Below are 26,033 nucleotides of genomic sequence, written 5' to 3' on the forward strand. Positions count from 1 at the left end.
CTTTAACTGAACTCAAAATGTCCAATATTATTGGTAATGTACATTGGTCATTAGAAATATTATTATATAAATGGCGTACCTCAATGCATAGATTACTTTTGACATTTGCCTTGTGTGCTACAACTACTGGAGAAACCCAATCAGAAGCTTCCACCGGCTCAATAATATCTGATTTCACCAACTTCAATAACTCTTTAGAACATAGCACGTCTTTTGAATTTTGGCAATAGCGTCATCTTGCAAAACTATTTGTTTTTCAAATCCCGCCAATTTCCCACTTCACCAGAAAACACACCAGGAAATGTATTTAATACATTTTTTAAAAATGCTTCCCCTTCATCCAAGATGAAAGCTTGCTCTACATTGTTATGATCTAATATAAAATGTAACTCCCCCTGATCATGCCAGCATGAAACTGAAGATCCTTATTTGCTACATACAACTTTCCAACACATGTCCTGTTCTTAAATCTGAAGATTAATGTTCTGAATTGAAACAAATCAATGTTTTCTTCCCCATGAACTTCAGGTGAAAGACTCCATTTGGATAGATAGGTACAAATTTTTACTGCAAAGATTTGGCCTCCAAACTGCTTCATTAATTATGGTGTAAGGTGATCCTGAATAAGTATACACATCCAGTCGAACACCTCCAAAACTCCTTTTAAAAATGAGTTTTCTACAAATGTCCCCATTGCTAGACACATTCAGTACTTCATAAACACCTTTTGTAACAGACTTGATGTCCACCTTACTTTTTCTCACACACAAAAGTACAAATTTGTCCAACATTGACTTTTGTCTCATTTCATTACATACGCCCTCTGACTCTGAACTTTCATTTCTTACACACTTTAGCTAAATGTACAACAGAACCACAATTTGAACATTTCTGTTTAATACCAAGACAACTCTTACTACATGCCAAATACGTTTTGGTATCACATCGGTACCACCTTTATTCACCTTTGATGATTTCTCTTTTATTGTTATTGATTTTAGTGTTCTTTACTGCCCTACTCTCTCTTTACCTTTCATTTTTGCCACAACCATAGGCTCGAATTCGATTTCTTAGATTCTTCCAACACCACCCTAGCAGACTTGCCCAATAATTCCATCTTTCTCACAATAGACGATGTGTCCTTTAGTTCTGAATCACCATTGATCCATAGCCTTTACTGTACAGCAAAACCAGTGGAATGTATAACCACCTAATCCCTGATTAATTAATCCAGGAGATTACAAAAATGACAATGTATTGACAATTTCCTCAATGCAGCAACATACTCATCAACTGTCTACCCATCCTCCTTTTTATACTTAAAAATATTATATCTGGTTATTGCGAAACACACTTTAGATGAAAAATCTTTAAGAACCTTTTCCAAAACACTAACATTAGCATCACCTGCTTCCTTGGTCACATTAATATACGTTTTCAATCCTGTTGGTCCAACTGTTTGCATAAAAGATATTTTCTTCTGTTCATTCGACAACTCTGTACCATCCTCCACAGTCTCCAAATAATTCAGAAAATACTGTTTCAATTCAGGCTATCTCATACATGGTTCACTGCCTGCTGGCCAAAAAGTTGAAGTGGTTAAATAGAAAAGCTTTGCAAAGCCATGACTGCAGTGGATTCCAAGTCCCAACTTCGCCGGTGAAACCACCAGAATAATTTGCTTTCCTTTCCTCACCACTTAAATGATATCCAAAGAAAATAAAGAGCAAATGAAGTAACAGAGAAAAAAATCACAAGAAGACCAGAAAAACCCAGTAGTGAAACACAATATAATTGCCCAACAAACAAAAAAAATAAAAGTCACCATGCAATCCAAAGTAACAAATATAATTGATAATACACACGATACCCAATGAAGCGATGAAATATTAAGCTTATATTATGTTCATAATGTGCATCATGCCATACTCGAATTAAACTTCAAAGTAAACTGAATCCTGTATTCTCACTGAGGCAAAGTGACTACGATGTGAACTCACTGTAAGAACAGCCCAATAAAGATGGCAGTCATGTAAGGTCACACAGCGTGACCTGTAACACACAATTAAGCGCATCAACATTTTAATACTCTGGAGAAGGACGTGGAACCTAAAAATGGCTAAAAAATGAAGACATGGCTAAAACCAAAAATCATTTTGGTCTTCAGAGCAGACATTGCCTTAGCAGTCCTTGACACTGAAAGGAAGTACTTTGTATGTAGATGTACTCCTTATAAAAGAGCCATTCCTTATTTTGTCAAAGAAACTGTGCTAATGCCTGTGCAATAAAATGTTGGCGTGCCAAATACAAAGGCTGGTAGTTTCAAAACCACCTCATACCTCTTTAATCCACTGGCAGACACTCCCTCTCCTTTTATCTCACTCATGAAGGCCCCTGCTTTTTCCTTTTGTGACATCTTACTCTTCCTCCGTCTTTCCGATCTGTATAATTTCCCTCTCTTGCACTCGGTTAAATAAATGATGCGGACAAATAAGTGCTGGTCCCCAAAAATAAGTGCGGGTGCCCCCACCGAAAACTCTGACTCAGATTGTGTACTGGGAAGATCACAATGTCATCCCTCACAGTGAAGTTAGCCAATGGCTGAAGCGGGCTGACTCTCTGCCACATGCTGTATGCTGCAATAGGTGAAAGAATGTAAATGACACAACAACAAACCAGTGAATGAAGGGGGCTGGTTGTAGGCCAATTTAGGTAAGTATATTATATGTATTATTCAAAAGGTCTTGACTAACACCAGACCTAAAAATACAATTGAGGAATTAAAAGTGCTGAAACGCACAGCTCATAGTGGACATGTCTACTCAGGTATTTTGGAAAAATCTCAGAGAAGGTTTATGACTCATACATGAACAAAAAGCAGCACCACAGACCATGGACAGATAATGCCTTTATTATGAAGTGGCTCTAAAATTGGGATGGGGAAGTCAATTCGGAAGTTTGATGTAGTGATACATGCAAAACTGTTTCACTGAGCAGAGTTGTCAAATTAAAAGTACTCATGGCCCTTAAATTTTTGGGAGCAGTGCCGTCAGCCTGCTTTTGACCGATCAAGCAAGAGATACGCTGTCTGGTGAATTCACTAAGACAATGGAGGGACGGATTGGGTAGGCGATAGAAAAACTCTAATACGTCAATAGGGTTTTTTTCTAAAATACACCCTATCCCTATGGTTGCTGGTGTGGAGGACAGGCTGCTTAGGTTGTGATCTTTTGGACATCAACATGATCAAAAGTCGGGTCTTGCATCCATACCCAGCGGTTGGTCCCTCTGACGTTTGTTGGTATCTATAACACCCTTCTGGGGTCAGTACCTCTAGGAAAGGGGTCTCTCTGATATTAGTTTTTTTGCCAGTTATTAAGATCCTTGATGAACCATTTTTCATGGCTTGTATACCAGTAACTCCTTTTAAAAAAGTGTAAAGTCTTGAAATCGGAGGTACATTTTTATTTTTCATAAATATTGTGCTCACCTCTGTGAAATGTTGTGTTTTAGGCTATGGGTCCTGTGAAGGAAAAATATGAACTTCTGCTAGAAAAACTGAAAAATCGGGAAATTCCAGATGAAATTCTTCAGCGAATAAAAAGGATAAAGGAAGAAGCAGAGAATGTGGCTAAAGAAGTTGACGGAAAATTGCAACGAATTGAAGGTAAGCAACTGTATTATAGTTTGACCTAGATTTACTAATACTGTGTGCCGGGTTTGCTTCACAAAAATGATGCAGACACTGTGCAAAGTAATGATCTGGGGATTTAGTTTCCATCCCAAACCAGGATTTGCATTGGAAAGTACTTTAAAGTAACACAAATTTGTGCTATGAGCTATTTTGAGCTACTTTATATCAAGGGGGCGTTCAATGGGTAGTACATGGGCCAAAACCTTAGACATCTGAGAATTATTTTTTAATTTCTTCTTATATTTCCAATTTTGCATGTGTGCTGCATTGTACAACACACAAAGTGGGAAAAATCTTAAAGGATAATCTTGTACTAGAAGGCTTCCTCTCAACTGCAAAACCTATGATTTAGAGAACGCACACACCTTTGCACTACGGTGCAATGGTGTGTGCGTTGGCATATGGCAGTCAAAAGTGCACCAGAGCTTGGGGAGAGAAAAAATGTGCCATATAATTCTCTCTCCCTTTAAGGCAAAAACTTTGGTTGCTGCACTGCATTACGTCATGTTGGTGACTCTGGGCCTGAGTGCCTTAAATTGATGGAGACTATTAGGAAGCAATAATAAACAAAGAGGGGGAGGGAGAGGGAATAGTGGATTCTGTCTCCCCTGGCAATAGTCATAAGCAAAAGGAATCCACTAAGTGGAGTACGGTTGTTACCACAATGGTGGGGAGCAACCAGTGTTGTTTAAATACCCCTCACACACCAACAGGCTCCTTGGTGTCATGCTTCATCATCGGGGTCTTCGCAAACCTCTACGGGATGCGGCGTGCTACGACTCACGGCTACGTAGGAGCACTATCTGTGAACTATGTGTTGGTGTGTGTGGGTAAATAATGTGAGTGGTGAGGTGAAGGTGAAAAAATTAAAAGATACCTGGCACGTAAGTACTGAAATTTTTTTTAATTAGTCTTCGGCTGGTATCGTTAAAAGAGTGCTAGAGTGGTTGCTGTCTACTGATTAGGGTAGAACAACCATGTTAGTGCGTCGACATGTTTCGGAGTTTAAGGAACTCCTTCTTCAGGACGAGGATATGCACTACTTATCCCCACCTTACTCACACGTATGTAGATATAAAAGTGTGCTCTACAAAAAATAATTAGGTGAAAATGTACCTATCTGTTTTTAAAAGTAATGAGGTCCGTTGCGCCCAATTGGCGGATAAAGATACCTGTGAATACAAAAGGTCTAGTAAACCAAGATGTAATACACTTATTAATCTAGTGCTGTGTAAATACACAGAAGGGTAACAAGGAATAAAAATGAAGGTCCAGGAACCCTAAAAAAGAAAAGAAAATGACGAACAACACAAATACTGGGACACACATTCATGATCTCTGGCGATGCCCTTAGAGGAGAAAATATGACACAGATGTATTGCTTACTTATAATAAAGGGTCAAATTGCCTCATGAGCCAAAGACGTTGTGAGGGGGTCCGTTCTGCCCGATATGGCAACCTGTGAGGTATTCAAGGGAATGAGTCAAAGCCTTATAAGTCCTCAAACATAATAAAGGTTTTCACGCCATTCAATATTCCCATGCATCCAAACACACTCTGCGCCTGACCCAAGACCACCTCTCCTTCAGGAAGAAGCTCAAGACTTGGCTGTTCGAGCAGTAGCGGCACCCCCCCCTCCCAGCGCCTTGAGACCCTACGGGTGAGTAGTGCGCTTTACAAATGACCTGATTGATTGATTGACGGTTACTTCCAGGGCTGTCTGGCTTCCTACCCCTCCACGCGGCTCCGTTGAATGGTGGACTTGGCCAAAGGTGAGCCTTTTTATAGTAATCCTTTCTCCCTAATTGCCCACTGATTGAAAACGGAACAAGACCATATCGGGGCCTAACCATTCGTTTCCATTCCGCATCTGCGCTCACTGGGTAGGGCGTTCCCGTGAAGTGCGCATGTGCGGAAGGGCAGTGACAAACACCGGAGACTGCGCATCACGGTGGTGTCTCTGTAAGGCGCCGGCACCGTGTCTATCGTTAGCGCATGCGCGAAGGAGCTAATTCAACGCTTGCGCGTCTTTGAAAGGATCTCTATCTTTGATATAAAAAAATAGGAGTATAGGAGCGGGCGCGCTAGGCGCGGGGAATGACAGTCAAATAGATTGATAAGGCTTGAAAAAGCATTTTTTAGGTAAAGTTGAAAGAAGGCTTTATCATAATTCTCCTCGTTACTGAGAAAACAGCGATTAGAATCCCATTTAGCAGCTAGGGCACTTATAACTGCATGGTGATTTCAAGTTGTTTTTAGGGCGGTTAATTGACAAGGATTGGCTAGAATTTCAGAAGGAACGTGGAAAAACGCTGGTTACCTCATAATTCCCATTTGAAAAAAGTTACAAAAATTATAGTAAATGGAATACAATGCAGCATCTGAGTGTTTTGACTACAAAAAATCTGGGGGTTCCAGTTTCAACGTAGTTGGCTCCATGGAATGGAGTCGTTCAACCCTGTTACATCTGAGCCCAGATGGAACACCCATCTCTGTTCTTTTTCAAATAAGCCTCTTTCCGAAGGCATTTGTTCAATTACAGTCCAATGTATATCATTTACACAGTGCTGCGCCTCAAGGAAATGGGATGCCATTTTTGTTGTCTGTTTCTTGCATCTCACATTACTCTTGTGTTCGTTAATTCTGGTTTTCACAGCACGTGTCGTCATTCCCACATACTCCTTTCCACAAGGGCATGTGATGAGATACACCACATTGCGGCTATTGCAATTCGTGACAGCACGTTGTTCCCACTTTGTGCCGTTTTTGAATTCAAGACTCAGGCTTTTCTTAGTCAAGTGGCAATTATTGCAATTGCCACACGGGTGATGCCCATGTAGACCTTGCAGCCTTGTCTGTTTTGTTGCATTGGCTTGGGGTCTTGTATGAACCAAGATATCTTTCAGGTTCCTTCCTCTCCTGTGAGCAAAAATGGGTTTTTCCAGGTCGAGATTCCCACTTGTCAGGATACGCCAATGTTTATTCACGAGCTTGGAAACCTGGTTCGAGACAGGACTGTATGTCGTGACACAGACTGTTCTTTCTGTTTCTTCTTTTTGTGGGTTGTCTTCCAAAAGAGCTTCCCGGTTGTTATTGCGGGCTCTTTTCATAGCCTGGTTGATGATTTTATTTGGGTATTTCCTTTGTTGCAATTTTTTACTCAGATCCAGTGCTTGGATTTTGTACTTACCCACATCGCTACAGTTACGACGCAGGCGTAGGAACTGCCCATATGGTAAGTTTTCTCTTAGGTGACGTGGATGAAAACTGTCGAACCTAAGGAGGCAGTTCCTAGCTGTGGGTTTAAAGTGGGTCTCGGTTTTCAATTGGCCTGCGTCATGATAAATGTTTAGGTCTAGAAAAACAATTGATTCTTTGGACATTTGGTGGGTGAACTTCAGGAAGTCGTTCTGGCTGTTAATCCATTGCATGAAATCCATGACAGACTGGTTATTTCCTTCCCATATGACCAAGACGTCATCAATATAACGTCTCCAGGAGGAAGGATTTTGGTGGTCTCCAAATGGTGTACATAGAGACCTGCCAGGCTAGGTGTACCAGTCTTCCACACGATGAAACTCTTCACATCATTGAGGAAGTATTATACAGCAGACAGTGGAATTACCATACCCCACGGGGTGTAGTGATGGAATGCATCTCGATGGCCCTCACTAAGAACTTCTTTGAATACGAAGGAACCCTTTACTTGCAACGCCATGGGACCAGCATGGGGAGCACATTTGCTCCTAGCCTGGCAGGTCTCTATGTACACCATTTGGAGACCACCAAAATCCTTCACCAAGACAATCCGTTCAGGAGCAAGATCCTCTCCTGGAGACGTTATATTGATGACGTCTTGGTCATATGGGAAGGAAATAACCAGTCTGTCATGGATTTCATGCAATGGATTAACAGCCAGAACGACTTCCTGAAGTTCACCCACCAAATGTCCAAAGAATCAATGGTTTTTCTAGACCTAAACATTTATCATGAAGCAGGCCAATTGAAAACCGAGACCCACTTTAAACCCACTGCTAGGAACTGCCTCCTTAGGTTCGACAGTTTTCATCCACGTCACCTAAGAGAAAACTTACCGTATGGGCAGTTCCTACGCCTGCGTCATAACTGTAGCGATGTGGGTAAGTACAAAATCCAAGCACTGGATCTGAGTAAAAAATTGCAACAAAGGAAATACCCAAATAAAATCATCAACCAGGCTATGAAAAGAGCCCGCAATAACAACCGGGAAGCTCTTTTGGAAGACAACCCACAAAAAGAAGAAACAGAAAGAACAGTCTGTGTCACGACATACAGTCCTGTCTCGAACCAGGTTTCCAAGCTCGTGAATAAACATTGGCGTATCCTGACAAGTGGGAATCTCGACCTGGAAAAACCCATTTTTGCTCACAGGAGAGGAAGGAACCTGAAAGATATCTTGGTTCATACAAGACCCCAAGCCAATGCAACAAAACAGACAAGGCTGCAAGGTCTACATGGGCATCACCCGTGTGGCAATTGCAATAATTGCCACTTGACTAAGAAAAGCCTGAGTCTTGAATTCAAAAACGGCACAAAGTGGGAACAACGTGCTGTCACGAATTGCAATAGCCGCAATGTGGTGTATCTCATCACATGCCCTTGTGGAAAGGAGTATGTGGGAATGACGACACGTGCTGTGAAAACCAGAATTAACGAACACAAGAGTAATGTGAGATGCAAGAAACAGACAACAAAAATGGCATCCCATTTCCTTGAGGCGCAGCACTGTGTAAATGATATACATTGGACTGTAATTGAACAAATGCCTTCGGAAAGAGGCTTATTTGAAAAAGAACAGAGATGGGTGTTCCGTCTGGGCTCAGATGTAACAGGGTTGAACGACTCCATTCCATGGAGCCAACTACGTTGAAACTGGAACCCCCAGATTTATTGTAGTCAAAACACTCAGATGCTGCATTGTATTCCATTTACTATAATTTTTGTAACTTTTTTCAAATGGGAATTATGAGGTAACCAGCGTTTTTCCACGTTCCTTCTGAAATTCTAGCCAATCCTTGTCAATTAACCGCCCTAAAAACAACTTGAAATCACCATGCAGTTATAAGTGCCCTAGCTGCTAAATGGGATTCTAATCGCTGTTTTCTCAGTAACGAGGAGAATTATGATAAAGCCTTCTTTCAACTTTACCTAAAAAATGCTTTTTCAAGCCTTATCAATCTATTTGACTGTCATTCCCCGCGCCTAGCGCGCCCGCTCCTATACTCCTATTTTTTTATATCAAAGATAGAGATCCTTTCAAAGACACTCTGTCTTGCGCAAGCGTTGAATTAGCTCCTTCGCGCATGCGCTAACGATAGACACGGTGCCGGCGCCTTACAGAGACACCACCGTGATGCGCAGTCTCCGGTGTTTGTCACTGCCCTTCCGCACATGCGCACTTCACGGGAACGCCCTACCCAGTGAGCGCAGATGCGGAATGGAAACGAAGGGTTAGGCCCCGATATGGTCTTGTTCCGTTTTCAATCAGTGGGCAATTAGGGAGAAAGGATTACTATAAAAAGGCTCACCTTTGGCCAAGTCCACCATTCAACGGAGCCGCGTGGAGGGGTAGGAAGCCAGACAGCCCTGGAAGTAACCGTGAGTGTGTTTGGATGCATGGGAATATTGAATGGCTTGAAAACCTTTATTATGTTTGAGGACTTATAAGGCTTTGACTCATTCCCTTGAATACCTCACAGGTTGCCATATCGGGCAGAACGGACCCCCTCACAACGTCTTTGGCTCATGAGGCAATTTGACCCTTTATTATAAGTAAGCAATACATCTGTGTCATATTTTCTCCTCTAAGGGCATCGCCAGAGATCATGAATGTGTGTCCCAGTATTTGTGTTGTTCGTCATTTTCTTTTCTTTTTTAGGGTTCCTGGACCTTCATTTTTGTTCCTTGTTACCCTTCTGTGTATTTACACAGCACTAGCTTAATAAGTGTATTACATCTTGGTTTACTAGACCTTTTGTATTCACAGGTGTCTTTATCCGCCAATTGGGCGCAACGGACCTCATTACTTTTAAAAACAGATAGGTACATTTTCACCTAATTATTTTTTGTAGAGCACACTTTTATATCTACATACGTGTGAGTAAGGTGGGGATAAGTAGTGCATATCCTCGTCCTGAAGAAGGAGTTCCTTAAACTCCGAAACATGTCGACGCACTAACATGATTGTTCTACCCTAATCAGTAGACAGCAACCACTCTAGCACTCTTTTAACGATACCAGCCGAAGACTAATTAAAATTTTTTTCAGTACTTACATGCCAGGTATCTTTTAATTTTTTCACCTTCACCTCACCACTCACATTATTTACCCACACACACCAACACATAGTTCACAGATAGTGCTCCTACGTAGCCGTGAGTCGTAGCACGCCGCATCCCGTAGAGGTTTGCGAAGACCCCGATGATGAAGCATGACACCAAGGGGCCTGTTGGTGTGTGAGGGGTATTTAAACAACACTGGTTGCTCCCCACCATTGTGGTAACAACCGTACTCCACTTAGTGGATTCCTTTTGTTTATGACTATTAGGAAGCAACAACAATCCTCAATAACAATTCCACTTTGAGTCTGGTCACGTACCCACCTCATGGAAGTAACAACATGCATTGTTACAACATGCACCACTTGGGCTCTATTTTTTCATGCGAAAGCAGTTACTTATGAATTGCATTTTTGTAAGTAGTAAGAATGTTAAAGATGTTTATTACAATTCATTTTAGTGATATTCTTTTTATATATATGGTGAATGTTTATGTGGACCAAAAGTCTGATAAACATCTATCATTATTGATACTATTGTTATTATTATAATTATCAGTATTATTATTATTGTTTTCATTATCAGTATTAGTATTAATATTAAGGATAATAATAATAATAATAATAATATTGATAATAATAATAATAATAATAATAATAATAATAATAATAATAATAATAATAAGAATAATAATAATAATAATAATAATAATGATGCACTCTGTTCAATACGTAAATGAAACAGAGACCAAACTTTATACATTGTGCCATGCTAAAAGGTCAAATTACCTTTTAAGTTCAGTTTCTAGGCCACATGCTGCTGGATGTAACTTTATTGTGCTATCTGGTTTCCTTAAGACTTATTAGGGACATTCTGAAAGCTTCCCTGGGAATGCATTTCGCCCATTGCTTACCGTTGACTTTGTGTTTTGTAACTCACAGTTGCTGGCTTTTTGTTTGCTTGCTTAATTTGTTTTAGGCTGTCTTGCTTGAGTTAGTCCCGCCTATGGAGCATAGCCAGTTTACTGTATTCTTCCACGCATGCTCACTTTCTGTTAATAGGTCTAAAAATGTAGTTCTTATCTTGTCCCATTTATTGTGCATTCAAAGACAAAGGTCAGGCTCTGTCTTCTGAGGGAGTGTGGTGTTTACCTTTCTTTCTCTGACTTCTAAGTGAGAGTATTTATCAAACAATCTGATGGTGTGAAAGAAAGGCTTTTTTCTAGCACACAAGAAAATTTAAATGTCTGTAAATCTGAAGTGTGCCAGAAACAAATATTTTTAATACAATCAAAACAAATCAATATATTAGGTAACGCCATTCTACACATTGTTTTGTGTGCTGTATACTTTTATCAATAACACTGTATGTCTGTGCAAATGTAATGGTAATTTCAATTGAAATTGTGTTGTCTGTAATGGCAGTGCACTACCATACGATGCATATGCCACTCTATGTCACTCCAGTCTGTTAAAATCGACTTTACTTTGTGGCACTCTCCGCCCTTCAACTCTACAACACTCCATGCCACTCCACTCTTTACCACTCTACTCAACCCCACCTCATTCTACACCACTCTTTGCCACTCCACTCTATGCCCCTCCACGCATCTCCACTTTACACTACTCTACTCTACTCTATTCCACTGTTCGCCACGTAACACTATGACACTCTACTGCACTCTATGCCTCTCCACTCTATGCCATTGTAGGGCAGTCTACGCCACTCTACTGTACGCCTCTTTAAACCACTTCACACCACTCCACTAAACTCCACTCTATGCCTCTCCACTCTATGCCTCTCCACTCTATGCCATTGTAGGGCAGTCTACGCCACTCTACTGTTCGCCTCTTTAAACCACTTCACACCACTCCTCTCTACTCTACTCTATGCCACTCCACTTTACGCCACTCCACTCTATGCCATTCCTCTCCACTCCACTTTATGACACTCTACTACACTCTATGCTATTCCACTCTATGCCACTCCACTCTACACCACTCTATGACACTCCACTCTACAACACTCCACACCACTGTATGACACTCTACAATACTTTACTCCACTCTATGCCCCTAAACTTTATGCCTCTCCACTCTATTCCCCTCCATTCTAATACACTCTACTTCAATCTGTGCCTCTCCACTGTACAACACCTTACTCCAATATACGCATCTCGCTCTACCCCATTCCATGCCACTTTACTCCACTCTACTTTACGCCACTCCACTCTATGCCACTCCACTCTACTCCACAACAAACTACTCCACTAGTACACTCTACACCACTTTACTCTACAACGCCCTATGCCACTCCACTCTACGACACTCTACTCCACTGTATGCACCACTCCACTCTACATTACACTCATCTACTCCACTCTATACCACTCCACTCTACACCTCTCCATTCTACTCCACTCCACACTACACCACTACACTCAACTCCACTCTACTCTACTCTACTCCACTCCACTCCACTCTACTCCTCTCTACTCCATCGTATGCCATTCTACTCTATGCCACTCTGTTCTACGCCACTCTATTCTACGGCACTACACTCTACGACACTCCACTACAACACTCCACTCTACAACACTCCATCATACTCCACTCCACGACACTCCACGCCACTCTCCTGTACGTTACTTACATTTAGCCATGGTGAACAGCAGTCACGCCGGTGTACAGCATAACTAAAATAAATTGGCAAAGCAAATTGCTCTTGCATAAGCAAGACCTATCGGCTTTGCCAGTGCTTTCGAAGTGGCATAACTCAGACGACTGGCTTAAAGTCAACTGTTGATGGAAATAATGGAGGTTATCCATGTGTTGAGAATGCTTTTTCCAGAGCATAGAAACCAGAAATTGGAAGAAGAAGCCTTTCAGTTTGGCTCCTTTGAATGCAGCAGACCCTAGAGGATGTATATATCCTCCAATCAACTTTGTGCCAGTGTCCAACGTTTCTGAGTCCACATCAACCACAACCTTAGGCTAACAAACCTTGGCAAATCGGATGCTACATCTGCCCCTAATGCTGGCACAACCATGGGCATCACTTCACCACCATTCCTGTGCAACCATGGGCATCAACCCACCAACATTCCAGGGACAGAAGAAGCGCCATCACACACCCTTAGGAATTATGACATTAAAGGACTGATCCAATGTCCGACTCCTAGCCACTGAATGATCTCGCATTTGCTCCTGAGGGGCTAGGGAAATGGCAAGGTGTGAAAAAAATACAAAAAATGAACAGGAGCCATATAGCCATATTTACATTCGGTTCCTATTACTGCATTCATTGCCTTGAGTTCAGAGGCAGCAAGGCCAGTGCCAGGAGAATCAAAATCTTCTTAAATGCCCTCGTACTTGCAAACTTGAACATTGCAACAGTATCCGACTCTGCCTCGCCCTCTACTTTATTCAGAGCCTCCAGAACACCCCGATACCAATACCTTATTCAATTTCCCAGGCCACTTCCCACTTGAGGCGCCAGGCAAGATGGCTCATTGTATACCAGGATTTTCTTTTTAAGTATATCAATGGTGTTGACTCCCTCTTCCCATCTAAGGTTGTCTGCCATTATACTTCCAACCACCTACTCGAATCACTAATCTTCACCAACTTTATGTCTCAACCACTCTCATGCCACTTTCAAATTAAGGACATATTCTAGAGCCATGGAACAGCCTCAGTGTTTGGCACCAGATGCACTGCTTTCTGCCTCTCCCTGCCAGATCCTTGTGTCGCTCTCAGGCTCCCCTTTTCTTCACAGAAGATTAATGCCCTGCAGAAACTTGAAACCCCATTCTTCAGTTGAGAAACTAATAGATGATTTTATGGACTTCAGCAAGGGGGCAGGCTTCTGATTGGGCTGGTACTCCTCACAGTACCAGCCCAATCTCAGTCTGCTCAATGCTCAGGTGCAGTTTTTTTTTTTTTACTTTCATATTGCACTGTTTTATAACATTGAACCGCTTGAACCATTCGTGTTATTTATTCCCAGCCCAATCATTATAAATAATGCACTGTAGCGTAAAATAGCCTTTTTTACTGCCTTCCTGAATAATTCTTTCCAACCAGGGTTTTTAGAGGAAATGAAAGTGCTCTGGGGAATCTCGATTATAGCAACTGTTCCCTATTTTAATTTCTGACTGTCCTGTTCCCTAACAGACCACTTCCAGCTCCCCACTTTTGGCAGCACCAACTCTGCTTTTGTTAACAGATGCTCAGAGTGACCAAGCGAAGAGAAGGGAATTTGGGATTAGGTAGGGTGCTGCGGGGATGGAGATCTGAAATGAGATGAAGGTAGGGTGATTAGTCTGGACTTGGATATATTTTCAGTAACAGTAACAAAGAACATACATATCAAAAGTGAACATGACTAGAACCAGCATTAGCACTTCACCCCTTTAGTCTAGATTGGTGAATTTCACTATCCAATAGTTCGCTTTTCCGCCATATAAAACCCAAGAACAATGAAAACGAGGCAGAGTTTATCACGCACAGTAATTGTTTCTTGCCTTTCTCTGATGAACTGCAGTAGTTACTAAAATATAAACTATGGAGGCTTCTTGATTATTGATATTGATTAACTTTGTATGATCGATAAAACATCACATACTAGTTAGAGATGTTCGCTTCATTTTAGTTTTGTTAGAGGACATTTAAAGCCACCATGCTGAAAATGTAATTGAAATGACAGATATGAAAAAGGAGAAATATAAACTGACATAAACTCAGACCTGACAAAGCCAGAGACTGTGATCTGGTCCCCAGGCGTATATTGCTGTATTGACCCAACAAAGCCAGGGGGCATTATTTGGTACCCAAGCTTAGATTGCTATCTATAGATGCAAAAACTAGCAGAGGCTGTGGCCTGGCTGCCAGGCTTCTCTAGCTATCTCAAGCTCATAAAACCAGAAGCTTTGAACTGGTTTACAGGCTCAGCCTGCTTTCTCAACATGCTGAAACCAGAAGGTTTGACCTTTTTTTCAGTCACAACCTGCTGTCTCCTTCTGATGGAGCCAGAGGAAGTGATCTGTTTTTCATCCTTAGCCAGATGTTTCAAGCCAATAAAACCGGATTCCGTGATCTTGCTTATCCAGTTTTATCACGCCAGAGGTTGTGACCTGGTCCACAGGCTTAGCTGACCATCTCACGCAAATCACAATAGAGGTTGTGATCTGGTTTCCAGGTTGCTGTCTTATCCTGGTGAAGCTAGAGGCTGCGAGCTAGTCCACAGTACTAGGCTGCTGTCTCAACCTGCTTAGTGCTTAATTTGTAAAAGTATACATGGCGGGGACCTTGTCAGGAGGCCATTGCAGTTTGCACCACATATTGTCCATGCCAATATTGCCCATGACAGCACCAACACAACTACTAACCATCCCACTACCACAGATATAACAGTCAGTGGCGTAGGAAGGAGGGTGCGGTGGGTGCAGGCCGCCCTGGGTGTCATCAATGAGGGGGATGACAAAATGGCAAAAATATGTGTTTTGAACACATATTTGTGCCATTTTGTCAAGCCATGGGTGACAAGAAATTTTCAGCACAGGGTACCACCTGACCTTGCTATGCCACTGGTAACAGTTCGGAATATTCCAGGCCCCCAAAGCTATAAGAATGGCTGGAGCGGGAGGTATTAGTTATTGTTAAAGTAGGTAGAATTATTATTTACTGTTGTTGTGCTGATTTCTAAATTAGACAAATACCACCACCATGTGGCAGACTGTCATAAGTGCGGGTTGACAACTAAATGCCGGTGCCGAGCACCGGAAACCACGGCTCAAATTAAGTACTAAACCCAGTGCTTTAAATTGGCCGGTACTCACTGGTACTAAGTACTGGCACTTTTTCATTTTCTCCCATTGAGTACCAGCACTTTTCCTTGAGCCAGGAGGGTACCGGTACTCACGAGGCTTTGACACAGATGTCGCTCCGTTCATCGATCACCTCGGCAGCACCTTCAACTTTTAGTCACGGTGGGAGCCTGGGTTGGGCCAGAAGACAGCTGCTCTTGTCACCAGTACACAGTGATCTGCATATACCGCTCTGGAAGTCATCAGAGCAGAGGTGTGGCTTCACGAAGGTTAGTTTATCCTTTGTTCTTACACAGGGGGCGTAGATAGGAGGCTGTAAAGCCCAATGGGCAAGGGTGTGAAAGGCATTGTTCACCGTAACACAGGGCTGCAATGACACTTCTGGAGCAGAAATCGCTATATGTAAACTGCTGCCATTAGACTTTTTAACCCAAATTCGCTAGTACATCTATCACAAGACAAGATGTTGAGCGCTATGTAAAAGTCAAACACTTAATAGTGTGCATCTACAAAACACATACAAGCATTTTTCCAGTTAAAAAAATATTGTTACCTGCAATGGGTATTTTCAATATGCCTGGAAAGAACAAAAAGTTTGCAAGTTTGCGCTTGCATCACTATCCCTAACCATTGCTCCACAACTAAATTGCCTATTTGCATGTGAAAACAACATTGGATCTTGTTACCAAACTCACTGATCCCTGTTCATTGACCTTGAACGGAAGAGAAGGAGGGAAGCCAGTGAAACATGTGATATGACAGAGATGTTTACAGGTAGCTAGCGCTAAACCATCTGTGCTTACGTGCCACAAGGAAATATACAACTGTATTTTTATCAAAAGCCAATAAATGTAATTCATGACTGGGTACATGCGCGTAACTCGCACTCATGGTTGTAATGTATTGCACACTGATTGGATGCCAAAAGCAGGAAAACTGAATTTTTCTCCTATTTTGCACCCCAGGTGGTCCTTGGTACAAGTTATTTAAGTACAGACACAGAAAACAAATGTAAATTGTAATGGTGTATATTTCAATTACACAGAGTGTAATCAGATAACCCAGTAGATACCTTTAATCATCGATTATCACATGTGCAACATGTTTACTCTGTTCACCACTTCTTTTCAACAACACAAAATGGAAAGTTGAAAGGTTGAGCCACCAGCAGCAATTTAGCTGGTGTCTCGGTCAACATTCCTCACCGTGTAGCAGCGAGAGAGCGAATATGCTGCTTACTGAAGTTATACAAAGTATGTCCCTTGGAAAGCAACTCTGGTTTCCATTTTAGACAGAAACACACACTAGTGCCGAGAATGAAAATAATTGCTCACATTTTTGCAGCTAAGCAAATTCACTAATCGTAAGTAAGTAAGATTGAGACAACATGAGTAGCAATAAAATGAATAACTCTGGTGGGTAATGCACTCACCATAAAACTGCATAGAGGGTCATTGTGCCTGCTGGAAAGCACAACATGCAACATGCAGATCAGAGATGTTTTTATTTTTTTTATTTATGTAGATAGCTAAGTGGGATATTGCTTTTGTTGTATAGATCCTGGTCTTCTCTGTAGGTCACAAGTTAACATCCTTGGCATATATCTTAGTTAATTGTGCAGCTGCAGCAAGGACCTGCATTCAACAACAAGGCATATATATAGAGCCTTACTGTTTTTTCCTCAACCTTTGAATTTTTTAAGGTTGCTGAAAAAGGGTTACTTTGGGTAGTAATAAACACTGATTTGTAGGTGCTATATAAATGGTTTTTAGTATAGAAAACTAAAGGAGTAATACATCTGATATTCTAACAATGCATGCAGATCTCTTGTATAGAAAGCTTGAAAATGTCAAAAACTTAGCCCCGCCCACTATTCAACCTTTAGCACCGCCCTTATGCCCGTCCCAAACTCCATCCCCAGTCTATCCCTCCTTTTGATGAGTACCTGCACATATTTTTGTCCATTTAACCCCTTCCACGCTCATGACGAGCTGGGCTCGTCATGCAGTAGCCTCCTGCTACGCTGATGACGAGCCCAGCTCGTCATGAATAATGGTGTTCATGGAGTTCCAGCACAGGAGAAAAATCCCCATAGCGTTCAAGGTGTTAAAGCACTGACTAACCCTGCTACCGCCAGAGGTGATTCAGGTTCCCAGTCATAGCCATCTGTATTGAAATGACAAGGTCAAAGGATTGGATCTTGACCCAAGACTTAGACAGCTAGTTCAAGTTATCAAAATCAGAGATTGTGGCCTGATTTCCAGGGATAGCAGCTTTGTCATCCTCACACCGACAGAGCTTGTGACCAGTTTTACACGATTAATCTGATTTGTGACTCAAATGTAGCTGCTACCACAGGCATCTAAGGCACCATCTGAGGCTGTTGGCAAACTGGGTGTTCCTTTCGCTCTCTGCTGGGTGTTCTGGGTGACGACCGAGAGAAGTGGATGGAAGAGAAATGGCATAATTCTCCTTTGTAATTCAATAGCAATGGCATTGAAAATGGAAGTCAACGAAGTACACAAAGTCTGAAGTTGGGTGTGTAGTAGGCAGTGTAAGACATCTGTGTGATGATCAATAAGCAAAGAAAATAACCACTCCATCATACATTAATTAGAGATAAATCTTAGGGTAATTTCCTCAGTGACTCAGGTTTTGTGTATTTCAGAAAACTGATCTCACATACTCATTATTATTCCCTACTGAATGACTAATTGTCATGTCTATCACAGTATTTTATTACTTAGCAAGCCATCTCTTCAGTGGCGACTCCCCCGCTAAGTCAAAAAAGTGCAAAAAAGAAAAGGACATTGGTATTAACAAGAGTTATTATCATCTCCTTTTTCTATGCGGGACTCAGACCTAGGTCGGGTGGGGCGGGGCTAGGCTTGCCGCTGTCAGAGCAGGTTGAGGAGTGGTTTGTACTACTCTAAGTGCGCCTGATTGGGCCGGCCAAACTTCCATGCGCACTTACCATGTTCTCCAACGGACTGTGTTGCATAGCCCGGTGGAGAACATGCCCAGGCTCCCAGCCCTGCCTGAGTCACCTGTTTGGCCTCTCACACCAATCACTGACTGGGAGATGCAGGAAGCCTGGGTGCTTCCGGTTCTGCGTGGAGGAAAGGTGGTGGCTGCGACAGCGACAGGTGTTTATTTTGTATTATTTTTTCATCCCCGCCTCACCACTCCCATTATGAGGCAGCCACTACTGCCTTTCTTAGGTTCAGTGATGTCTGAGCTATTTGCATTTTTTGAGGTCTTTAGTCATTATTCTTCCTCTATAAAATAAAAAAGATTAACAAATGCTTACATCTGAAACACGTTAGAACTTGAGTCACAGGCCAAGGGGCTTGTCGAGTCCACCCTGTGAGAGCCCATGCTGTTTGAGACCACTTTTGGACATTTTCCTTAAAGCAGCATTTAGAACGAATGTGTCACATTCTGTAAGTCCTGTGTTAACAGTCTATAAAGTAATGTTATCCAAACAAAAGAAGGGAGCGGGATTGTATGGTAGGAGTCTGAATTAGGGGTGTGTTTAGACAAAATATCGTGAAAAATATATATTCTGGACAAAATATTGTGTCAAGTATACTGAGTACAAAAATATTGTAAAGGTAAGTTTCTGTAGGTGAGCAAATTCTACTATAGCCTTAGAGCCCGCCGTAGTGGGCTCTACTGGTCATTAAAGGTACGCTCCATTTTAACAAGGGAGCGGACCTTTGATGGCCGGTAGAGCCCGCTATAGAGGGCTCTAAGGCTAGTAGAACATTCCACCCCAGATGGCAGAATGTTCTAATTAGTAAAAACAAACGCCTCTCATAGCCCGAGGGGGTTTAAATCCCCTCGGGCTCCAAGGGGCTTTTGTTCACAACAAAAGCTGTGAGCGAAGTCAACCGTTTGGAAGGTTGGAGCTCTGGGCTATTACCAGCCATTAGAAGCCCGGAGCATTTAATTGTTTTCAATGGAGCTCCCAACATTCCAATGTTCTAATATATATAACTCCACATATATGTACCTTGATGAATATATATATATATATATATATATATCATCAAGATACATATACGTGGAGTCAAGAATAGTACATATATACTTACCTATGTGTACTTACCTTCTCGATATTTTGATCCTCGATATTACTAACGTGATATTCTGTCCACATATTTTGTTACCAATATTCTGTCAGCAATTCGAAGTAGGCCAAGACATATACTGGAAATAACAGAAACCGAAAATGAGGCAGAGAATTGGAGGCACTGGTCAAATGAGAGAAGAGCATTGCCATGGCAGGGTCGATCCGTGCAGCATACTAGAAAGCAGCATATAGATTCTTGTCCGTAAAATTTTCGCCAAGAGCATTGGCCTCCAAATTACACTTGTGAGTCAAGCATTATAAAAGATGTTATAATGATATGCTTTGTTTTAATCTGAGAATGGTTGAGACAACGTAAGATCACTTTACAAAAACACAGCACACATTTTCTACCTTTTTTTTCTTTCAGATCTGGAGAAAAAAATTGATGATCTTAATGACACAAAGCAAGACATGGAGGACACTCTAATGAGGCTAGAGCGAGAAGTAACTGAGCATCGCGATTTTATTGCGAAAAGAGAACGCGAATTAACCACATGTGGTGTGTAGCGACTGCGAAAGAAGACTTTAGAGCCAATACAGCTCATGTGTACAGATCCAATGTACAGAGTGCTCCAATCAAGTCATTTGTGATTTGGATGAAATTTGTATATATATGTGTGCTGCTAAAAGCACTAAGATGTCTTGTTTTATATATTCAAAGTATATATATATAAAGCTGCAAAGATGTGATTGCAAATAAAATAATAATGATTACATCTGTTGTCTGTCCATCAGTTGCATGTTTATCTGTCAGCACGCAATGTGCAACAGAAAACAACCTGTTAAGTCACTTTTCCTAGAAACGCTTGAAGCGCTGCTTCTGTTTGAATATTTTTTGATAATTAGATTTAGACAAATATGAGAGCAGAGGTCACAGACTTCCTTAGATTGCGTTGTGCAGCGTTATACATATTCTTAAACTATCAAACATCTTTTCTGACCACATCTTTCTGAATGTCTCCCTCAACTTCCTGTCTGCAGAGTTGGACTCCCAGAAATCCAATTTATTGCTCTGTCATCTGTTTTATTCTCACAATTGACAATCAGTTCCACCCCACTAACAGTACCATTACCGCCTCAAAAATAAGCATTTGCACAGCCAAAAAGTTTCACCTTTGGCTACTGCTAGGTATCTCCGCGTACGCTTGGGCAGAGAGCAGACAGCGCGCTGCAGGGCGGACTATTTGCTAACCCGATAGCGTTTTTAAAATAATTCCTTTTGCTATATTGTTTAAAATTTATTTTCATTCTACTCTGTTTTTAATAGGCTTTACGCAGTTCCTCAACCTGCACTATAATTGGTAACAGCACCGCGCTTTTGGCAGGTCCCCTGATTCACCTCACGCTTTTTGCGGACATCTTGGGGGGAGACTTGGATGCCTGGCGGCGCCATTTTTGTTAGCAGACCAGCTGTCATAAGGACACGCTGACCTGCATATAAGGTGGGCATTTTAGGCGGGCGGTCTTGCTAGGTATCTCCGCGTACGCTTGGGCAGACTGCAGACAGCGCGCTGCAGGGCGGACTATTTGCTAACGCTATAGCGTTTTTAAAATAATTCCTTTTGCTATATTGTTTAAAATTTATTTTCATTCTACCCTGTTTTTAATAGGCTTTGCGCAGTCCCTCAACGTGCACTATAATTGGTAACAGCACCGCGCTTTTGGCGGGTCCCCTGATTCACCTCACGCTTTTTGCGGCCATCTTGGGGGGAGACTTGGACGCCTGGCGGCGCCATTTTTGTTAGCAGACCAGCTGCCATAAGGACACGCTGACCTGCATATAAGGTGGGCATTTTAGGCGGGCGGTCTTGCTAGTTATCTCCGCGTACGCTTGGGCAGACAGCAGACAGCGCGCTACAGGGCCCCCCCTCCTTTGTCACCTCCCCTACGCTTCCTTCCCTGAAGGAAACGGGATTTCTTATTAACACTAGATCTCAAGTGAAAAATAACATCGCTTCTAGTGAATTCGTCACAGCAAGAAAGCCCACATGGGTCTTCCTTACCGAAACCTGGGCCACTGAGTCTTCGGGACCTGACTTGGTAGAGGCTGTGCCGGATGGGTATTCTTTAGCTAGACTGGATAGAGTGGGGCGTAGGGGAGGTGGACTTGGAATCCTTTATAGGTCTTCCCATTCTTGTCATACCATTCAACTCTCCAAGCCTTCCGATCCTTTCCAAGCCCTTTATTTTCTTATAAAATCTCCTTATGTCGCCCCTTTTGTGGGTATCCTAGTGTACAGACCACCTGGGCCCAGGACAGATTTTAGTCAGTCTCTTCTTAACATTCTAGAGCCCTACTTCGGATCTGCCAAACTGACAGTTCTGGGTGATCTAAATTTTCACTTGGATAATCCTGAATCTAAAGATTCCTTGACTCTTCTGGATTCACTGGCTGCACGTGACCTTTTGCAACTGGTCAAACATCCTACTCATCAGGCGGGTCACATTCTGGACACAGTTTTTTCTAATGACGATAGGCTCAAAATAGACGATCCCATCCCTTTGGTTTGGTCCGATCACCTTGCCGTTCCCTTGGAGCTCCGGGTCGCCCCTATGCAGGTGAAGACTGGTGTCCCTACTCAAATCAAATCTAGGAGGAACCTTAGGAAGATCACAAGTACCTCATTGGTCCCTCTTTTGCAAAATCATAAAGTGGGTCTTTTTGAGGATGTTAATTTAGCCGCTTCTGATTTGTCAAAAGCCATTAGGGCAGCAGTAGATGTGCTGGCTCCCCTTTCTCCCTGCTATTCTGCGAGAAAGAAACCTTCTGCACCCTGGTTTTCGGAGCCTCTTAGGCTCATGAGGCAGGGGTGCAGGAAGCAAGAAAGGCTTTGGCGGGCGAGTTGGAACTTGAAGGAGAGGAACAAACACAAGAAACTCCTGAAGGAGTACAAGGTTGAAGTTATCAGAGTGAAGCAAGATTACTTTGCTAACTTGACAATGGCTCTTTTCTCCCCTAGGGATCTTTTCAAAATAGTGGACTCGCTTTGCACTTTACAGATGCTGGACCCTATTGTAAACTCCCAGGAATTCTGTGATAAAATTGCAGGATTCTTCCACTCGAAGATTGCGGACATCTATTCGAACCTTGAACTACAAAGTTCCGTTACCCCTCCTCCGCCCGTCCCCTTCTGTCCGCTTTCGGAGGAGGTTTTCTCTACCACCTCTATGAATCTGTCAGAATTTCCGCCTCTATCCTATCAGGAGCTTGACGTGCTTTTAAATAAGACAAGGTCGGGGTCCCCACTGGACCCTTGCCCCCTTAAAGTCCTGAAGGAGTGCAGAGACTCTTTACTGCCACTATTGTTGGACATCATGAATAGGGCTATGAGAGAGGGCATTTTCCCATCCCAATGGAAGAGTGCGGTGGTCAAACCCCTCCTAAAGAAGCCTACACTTGATCCCGAGGTGTTTAAGAATTTTCGCCCCATCTCTTTGCTTCCAGCTCCGGCGAAGATGCTGGAGACTCATCTTAATCAACATCTGGTGGCATTTCTTGACTCCTCGGGCCTATTAGATCAATCTCAACACGGCTTCAGGAGGCACCATAGTACCGAGTCAGCCCTTACGGTCGTACTGAACAACATCCGCATGGAGATAGACCAGGGACATACCACCTTCGTGGTCCTTTTGGACCTGACAGCCGCCTTCGACACCCTGTCCCCCTCGGTTTTAACATCTCGCCTGAGGAAGATTGGGGTGGAAGGGGCGGCTTTGAGTCTGCTGGCCTCCTTTCTGGACCAGAGTGAACAGAGGGTCAAGCTGGGAGATTTCCTATCTCCATCCCTGCCTGTGCAATGTGGGGTCCCACAGGGGTCGGCATTAAGTCCGACCCTGTTCAACATCTACGTGACCCCGCTTGCCAGGCTGGTTAGATCTTTTGGGATGGAGGTAGTCTCCTATGCTGATGACACACAAATCCTGGTGTCCCTCTCCCATTTGGGTAACTCGTCACCATTCAACTTTAGGAACTGCATGGAAGCAGTGTCCCAGTGGATGATTTACAACTCACTAAAGTTGAATGGTGAGAAGACTGAGATCTTGGTTTTTGCCCCAAACAATAACATCTGGTCACCGGAATGGTGGCCGCCTTCGTTGGGGTCCTGTCCCACTCCTACGGAGTCGGCACGGAACCTGGGAGTATTGATTGACCCCACCCTCTCCATGACCTTGCAGGTGAACAGAACTGTTGTTACCTGCTGGGGTATTAATACTCCGAAAAATAAAACATTATCTGTCTCCTCAGGCGCGTACGCAAGTGGTGGTAGCACTTTTCGCTTCGCGACTTGATTATTGTAACGCCTTGTACACCGGTCTGAACAAGAGCCTGATACAGCGTCTTCAGACTGCCCAAAATGCGGCAGCTAAATTTGTTCTGGACTCTCCTAGACTAGCGTCAGCAACAGCAGACAGGAAGGCCTTACACTGGCTTCCTATTGAATCGAGGATCATCTTTAAAACGCTCTGCCTGACTTACGGTGCACTCTCCGGGAAGGGTGCGGAGGATGTCAAGAAACTGTTACGTCCCTATGTACCGGGCAGAGACTTACGCTCCTCCTCAAGGAGCTTGCTGGTGGTACTTCGCTTCCGTAGGAGTAAATGGGGCGGTAGGGCCTTCTCATCTATTGCCCCTAAGCTATGGAATACCCTTCCCAGTGAAATTAAATCTCAGTCTTCCGTTTTGCTGTTTCGGAAAGCACTGAAAACATGGTTGTTTGCAAGGGGCGTACCCGTAGTTACTGTTAATTTGTTTTTATGGATTTGTTGTTAGGCACCTTGATGCCTTCGGGCTTAGTTGCGCATTATAAGATTCTTTTCATTTCATTTCATTACTGAGCACTGACCTGTTGGCTTTGCCAATTTCTTTTTGTTATGCTTCCTTCAGATGACCACTGAGCATGTGTGCACATGTGCAGTGGCCGTCTTGTAATAGGTAGCAGCAGACATCTTGCACTGGTTTCTCAAAATTCATTAAACAAAACATGAAAGATGAGCACAGTGAGTGTCCACGCATAAGTGGTGGTTATTTTGGAATGGTTTGGCATTGCCAATGCTTATGATGCAATTCATCAAGCACTGAAAAAAACAAAACCATAAGCAGTGCTGGCCCCAGGTACACCCAGCCCCGAGAGGTATCGGAAGGTCGGGCCATATTCTGCACCACAGTTGTGGGAAGGTTTACAGGGGCACAGAGACAGTGATGGTGGAGGGCAGAACACTGGTGAGCGTACCATGTGGACTACTTAACACCCCAAGCAACCTACGAGGGAACACTTTAACTTTAAAAATAGCACATTGAGTCAATGGTAATTCACAGAAAAAGTTAACTGCTAATACATGAATGGTGCTAAATAAAAGCCCTCTCTCTGTACTGTATGCATGTTGTACAGTATTGGAAACATGAGGCCTCTGAAAGACAGTTTCAGCTGTCTGTTGGAAAGACCTAAAATGTATTAAAAATTTGTGAAATGATTTCCAAAATTTTACGCTTGGATTTGTATGACTTCCTCGCTGTTAGAACTGGTGGTCTCTAGTTGGCTGAGCTAGGTACCTTATGCCAAATAAGGACCCTTGCTTCTAAGTCAGGGAAAGGAAGGACACTTTCTCAGATAGCCCAAGCTCACCCCCGCAGTAGCTTGGCACGAGCAACCGGACTTATCTCCAAGGCAAATGTGTAAAGTATTTGCAACCCCGCTCTCAGTAACCCAATAATGACACCATAAATGGACTCCACATGAGTTTCATAAAAAACAAGTGTTCGAGGCATGTGGGCTGCTGAATTCATATCTGTGCATAGATCGCCGCCTAGTGTTGGGTCCGGATGATTGCACATTGTTGTCCTGGAAGAGTCTTCGAAGTATCACGAGATAGGTGGCTCCTCCCCTGGACTACAGTGCGCATGGGCATCCTCTCCATCCTTAGATTATTTTTTTCCGCCATTGGGTTTGGATGTGATTTCCAACTCAGAGTTCGGAATCTATAAAAAACTTTTGTAAAAGGCCAAAAGGCCTTCGGGGTCGTCGGTATAGTTATTCGATCGGTACCGACAACCTTCTTTCT

At 42.8% G+C, this 26,033-nt stretch overlaps 1 protein-coding gene across 1 annotated transcript in view; it reads left to right on the forward strand.

Moving 5' to 3' along the window:
- The window catches only part of LOC144763794 (laminin subunit beta-4-like), a 144,117-nt gene extending 123,430 nt beyond the window's left edge, over positions 1-20,687 (forward strand). Inside the window, exons 11-12 of the mRNA XM_078649743.1 lie at positions 3,514-3,667; positions 20,341-20,687. Of these exons, the coding sequence (XP_078505869.1) occupies positions 3,514-3,667; positions 20,341-20,480 (294 nt within the window). The 3' untranslated portion in view covers positions 20,481-20,687. The remainder of the gene's footprint in view (positions 1-3,513; positions 3,668-20,340) is intronic.
- Positions 20,688-26,033: the final 5,346 nt, after the last annotated feature.

The sequence above is a fragment of the Lissotriton helveticus genome, chromosome 1_1, assembly GCF_964261635.1.
Source record: "Lissotriton helveticus chromosome 1_1, aLisHel1.1, whole genome shotgun sequence".
Classification (NCBI taxonomy): Eukaryota; Metazoa; Chordata; class Amphibia; order Caudata; family Salamandridae; genus Lissotriton; species Lissotriton helveticus.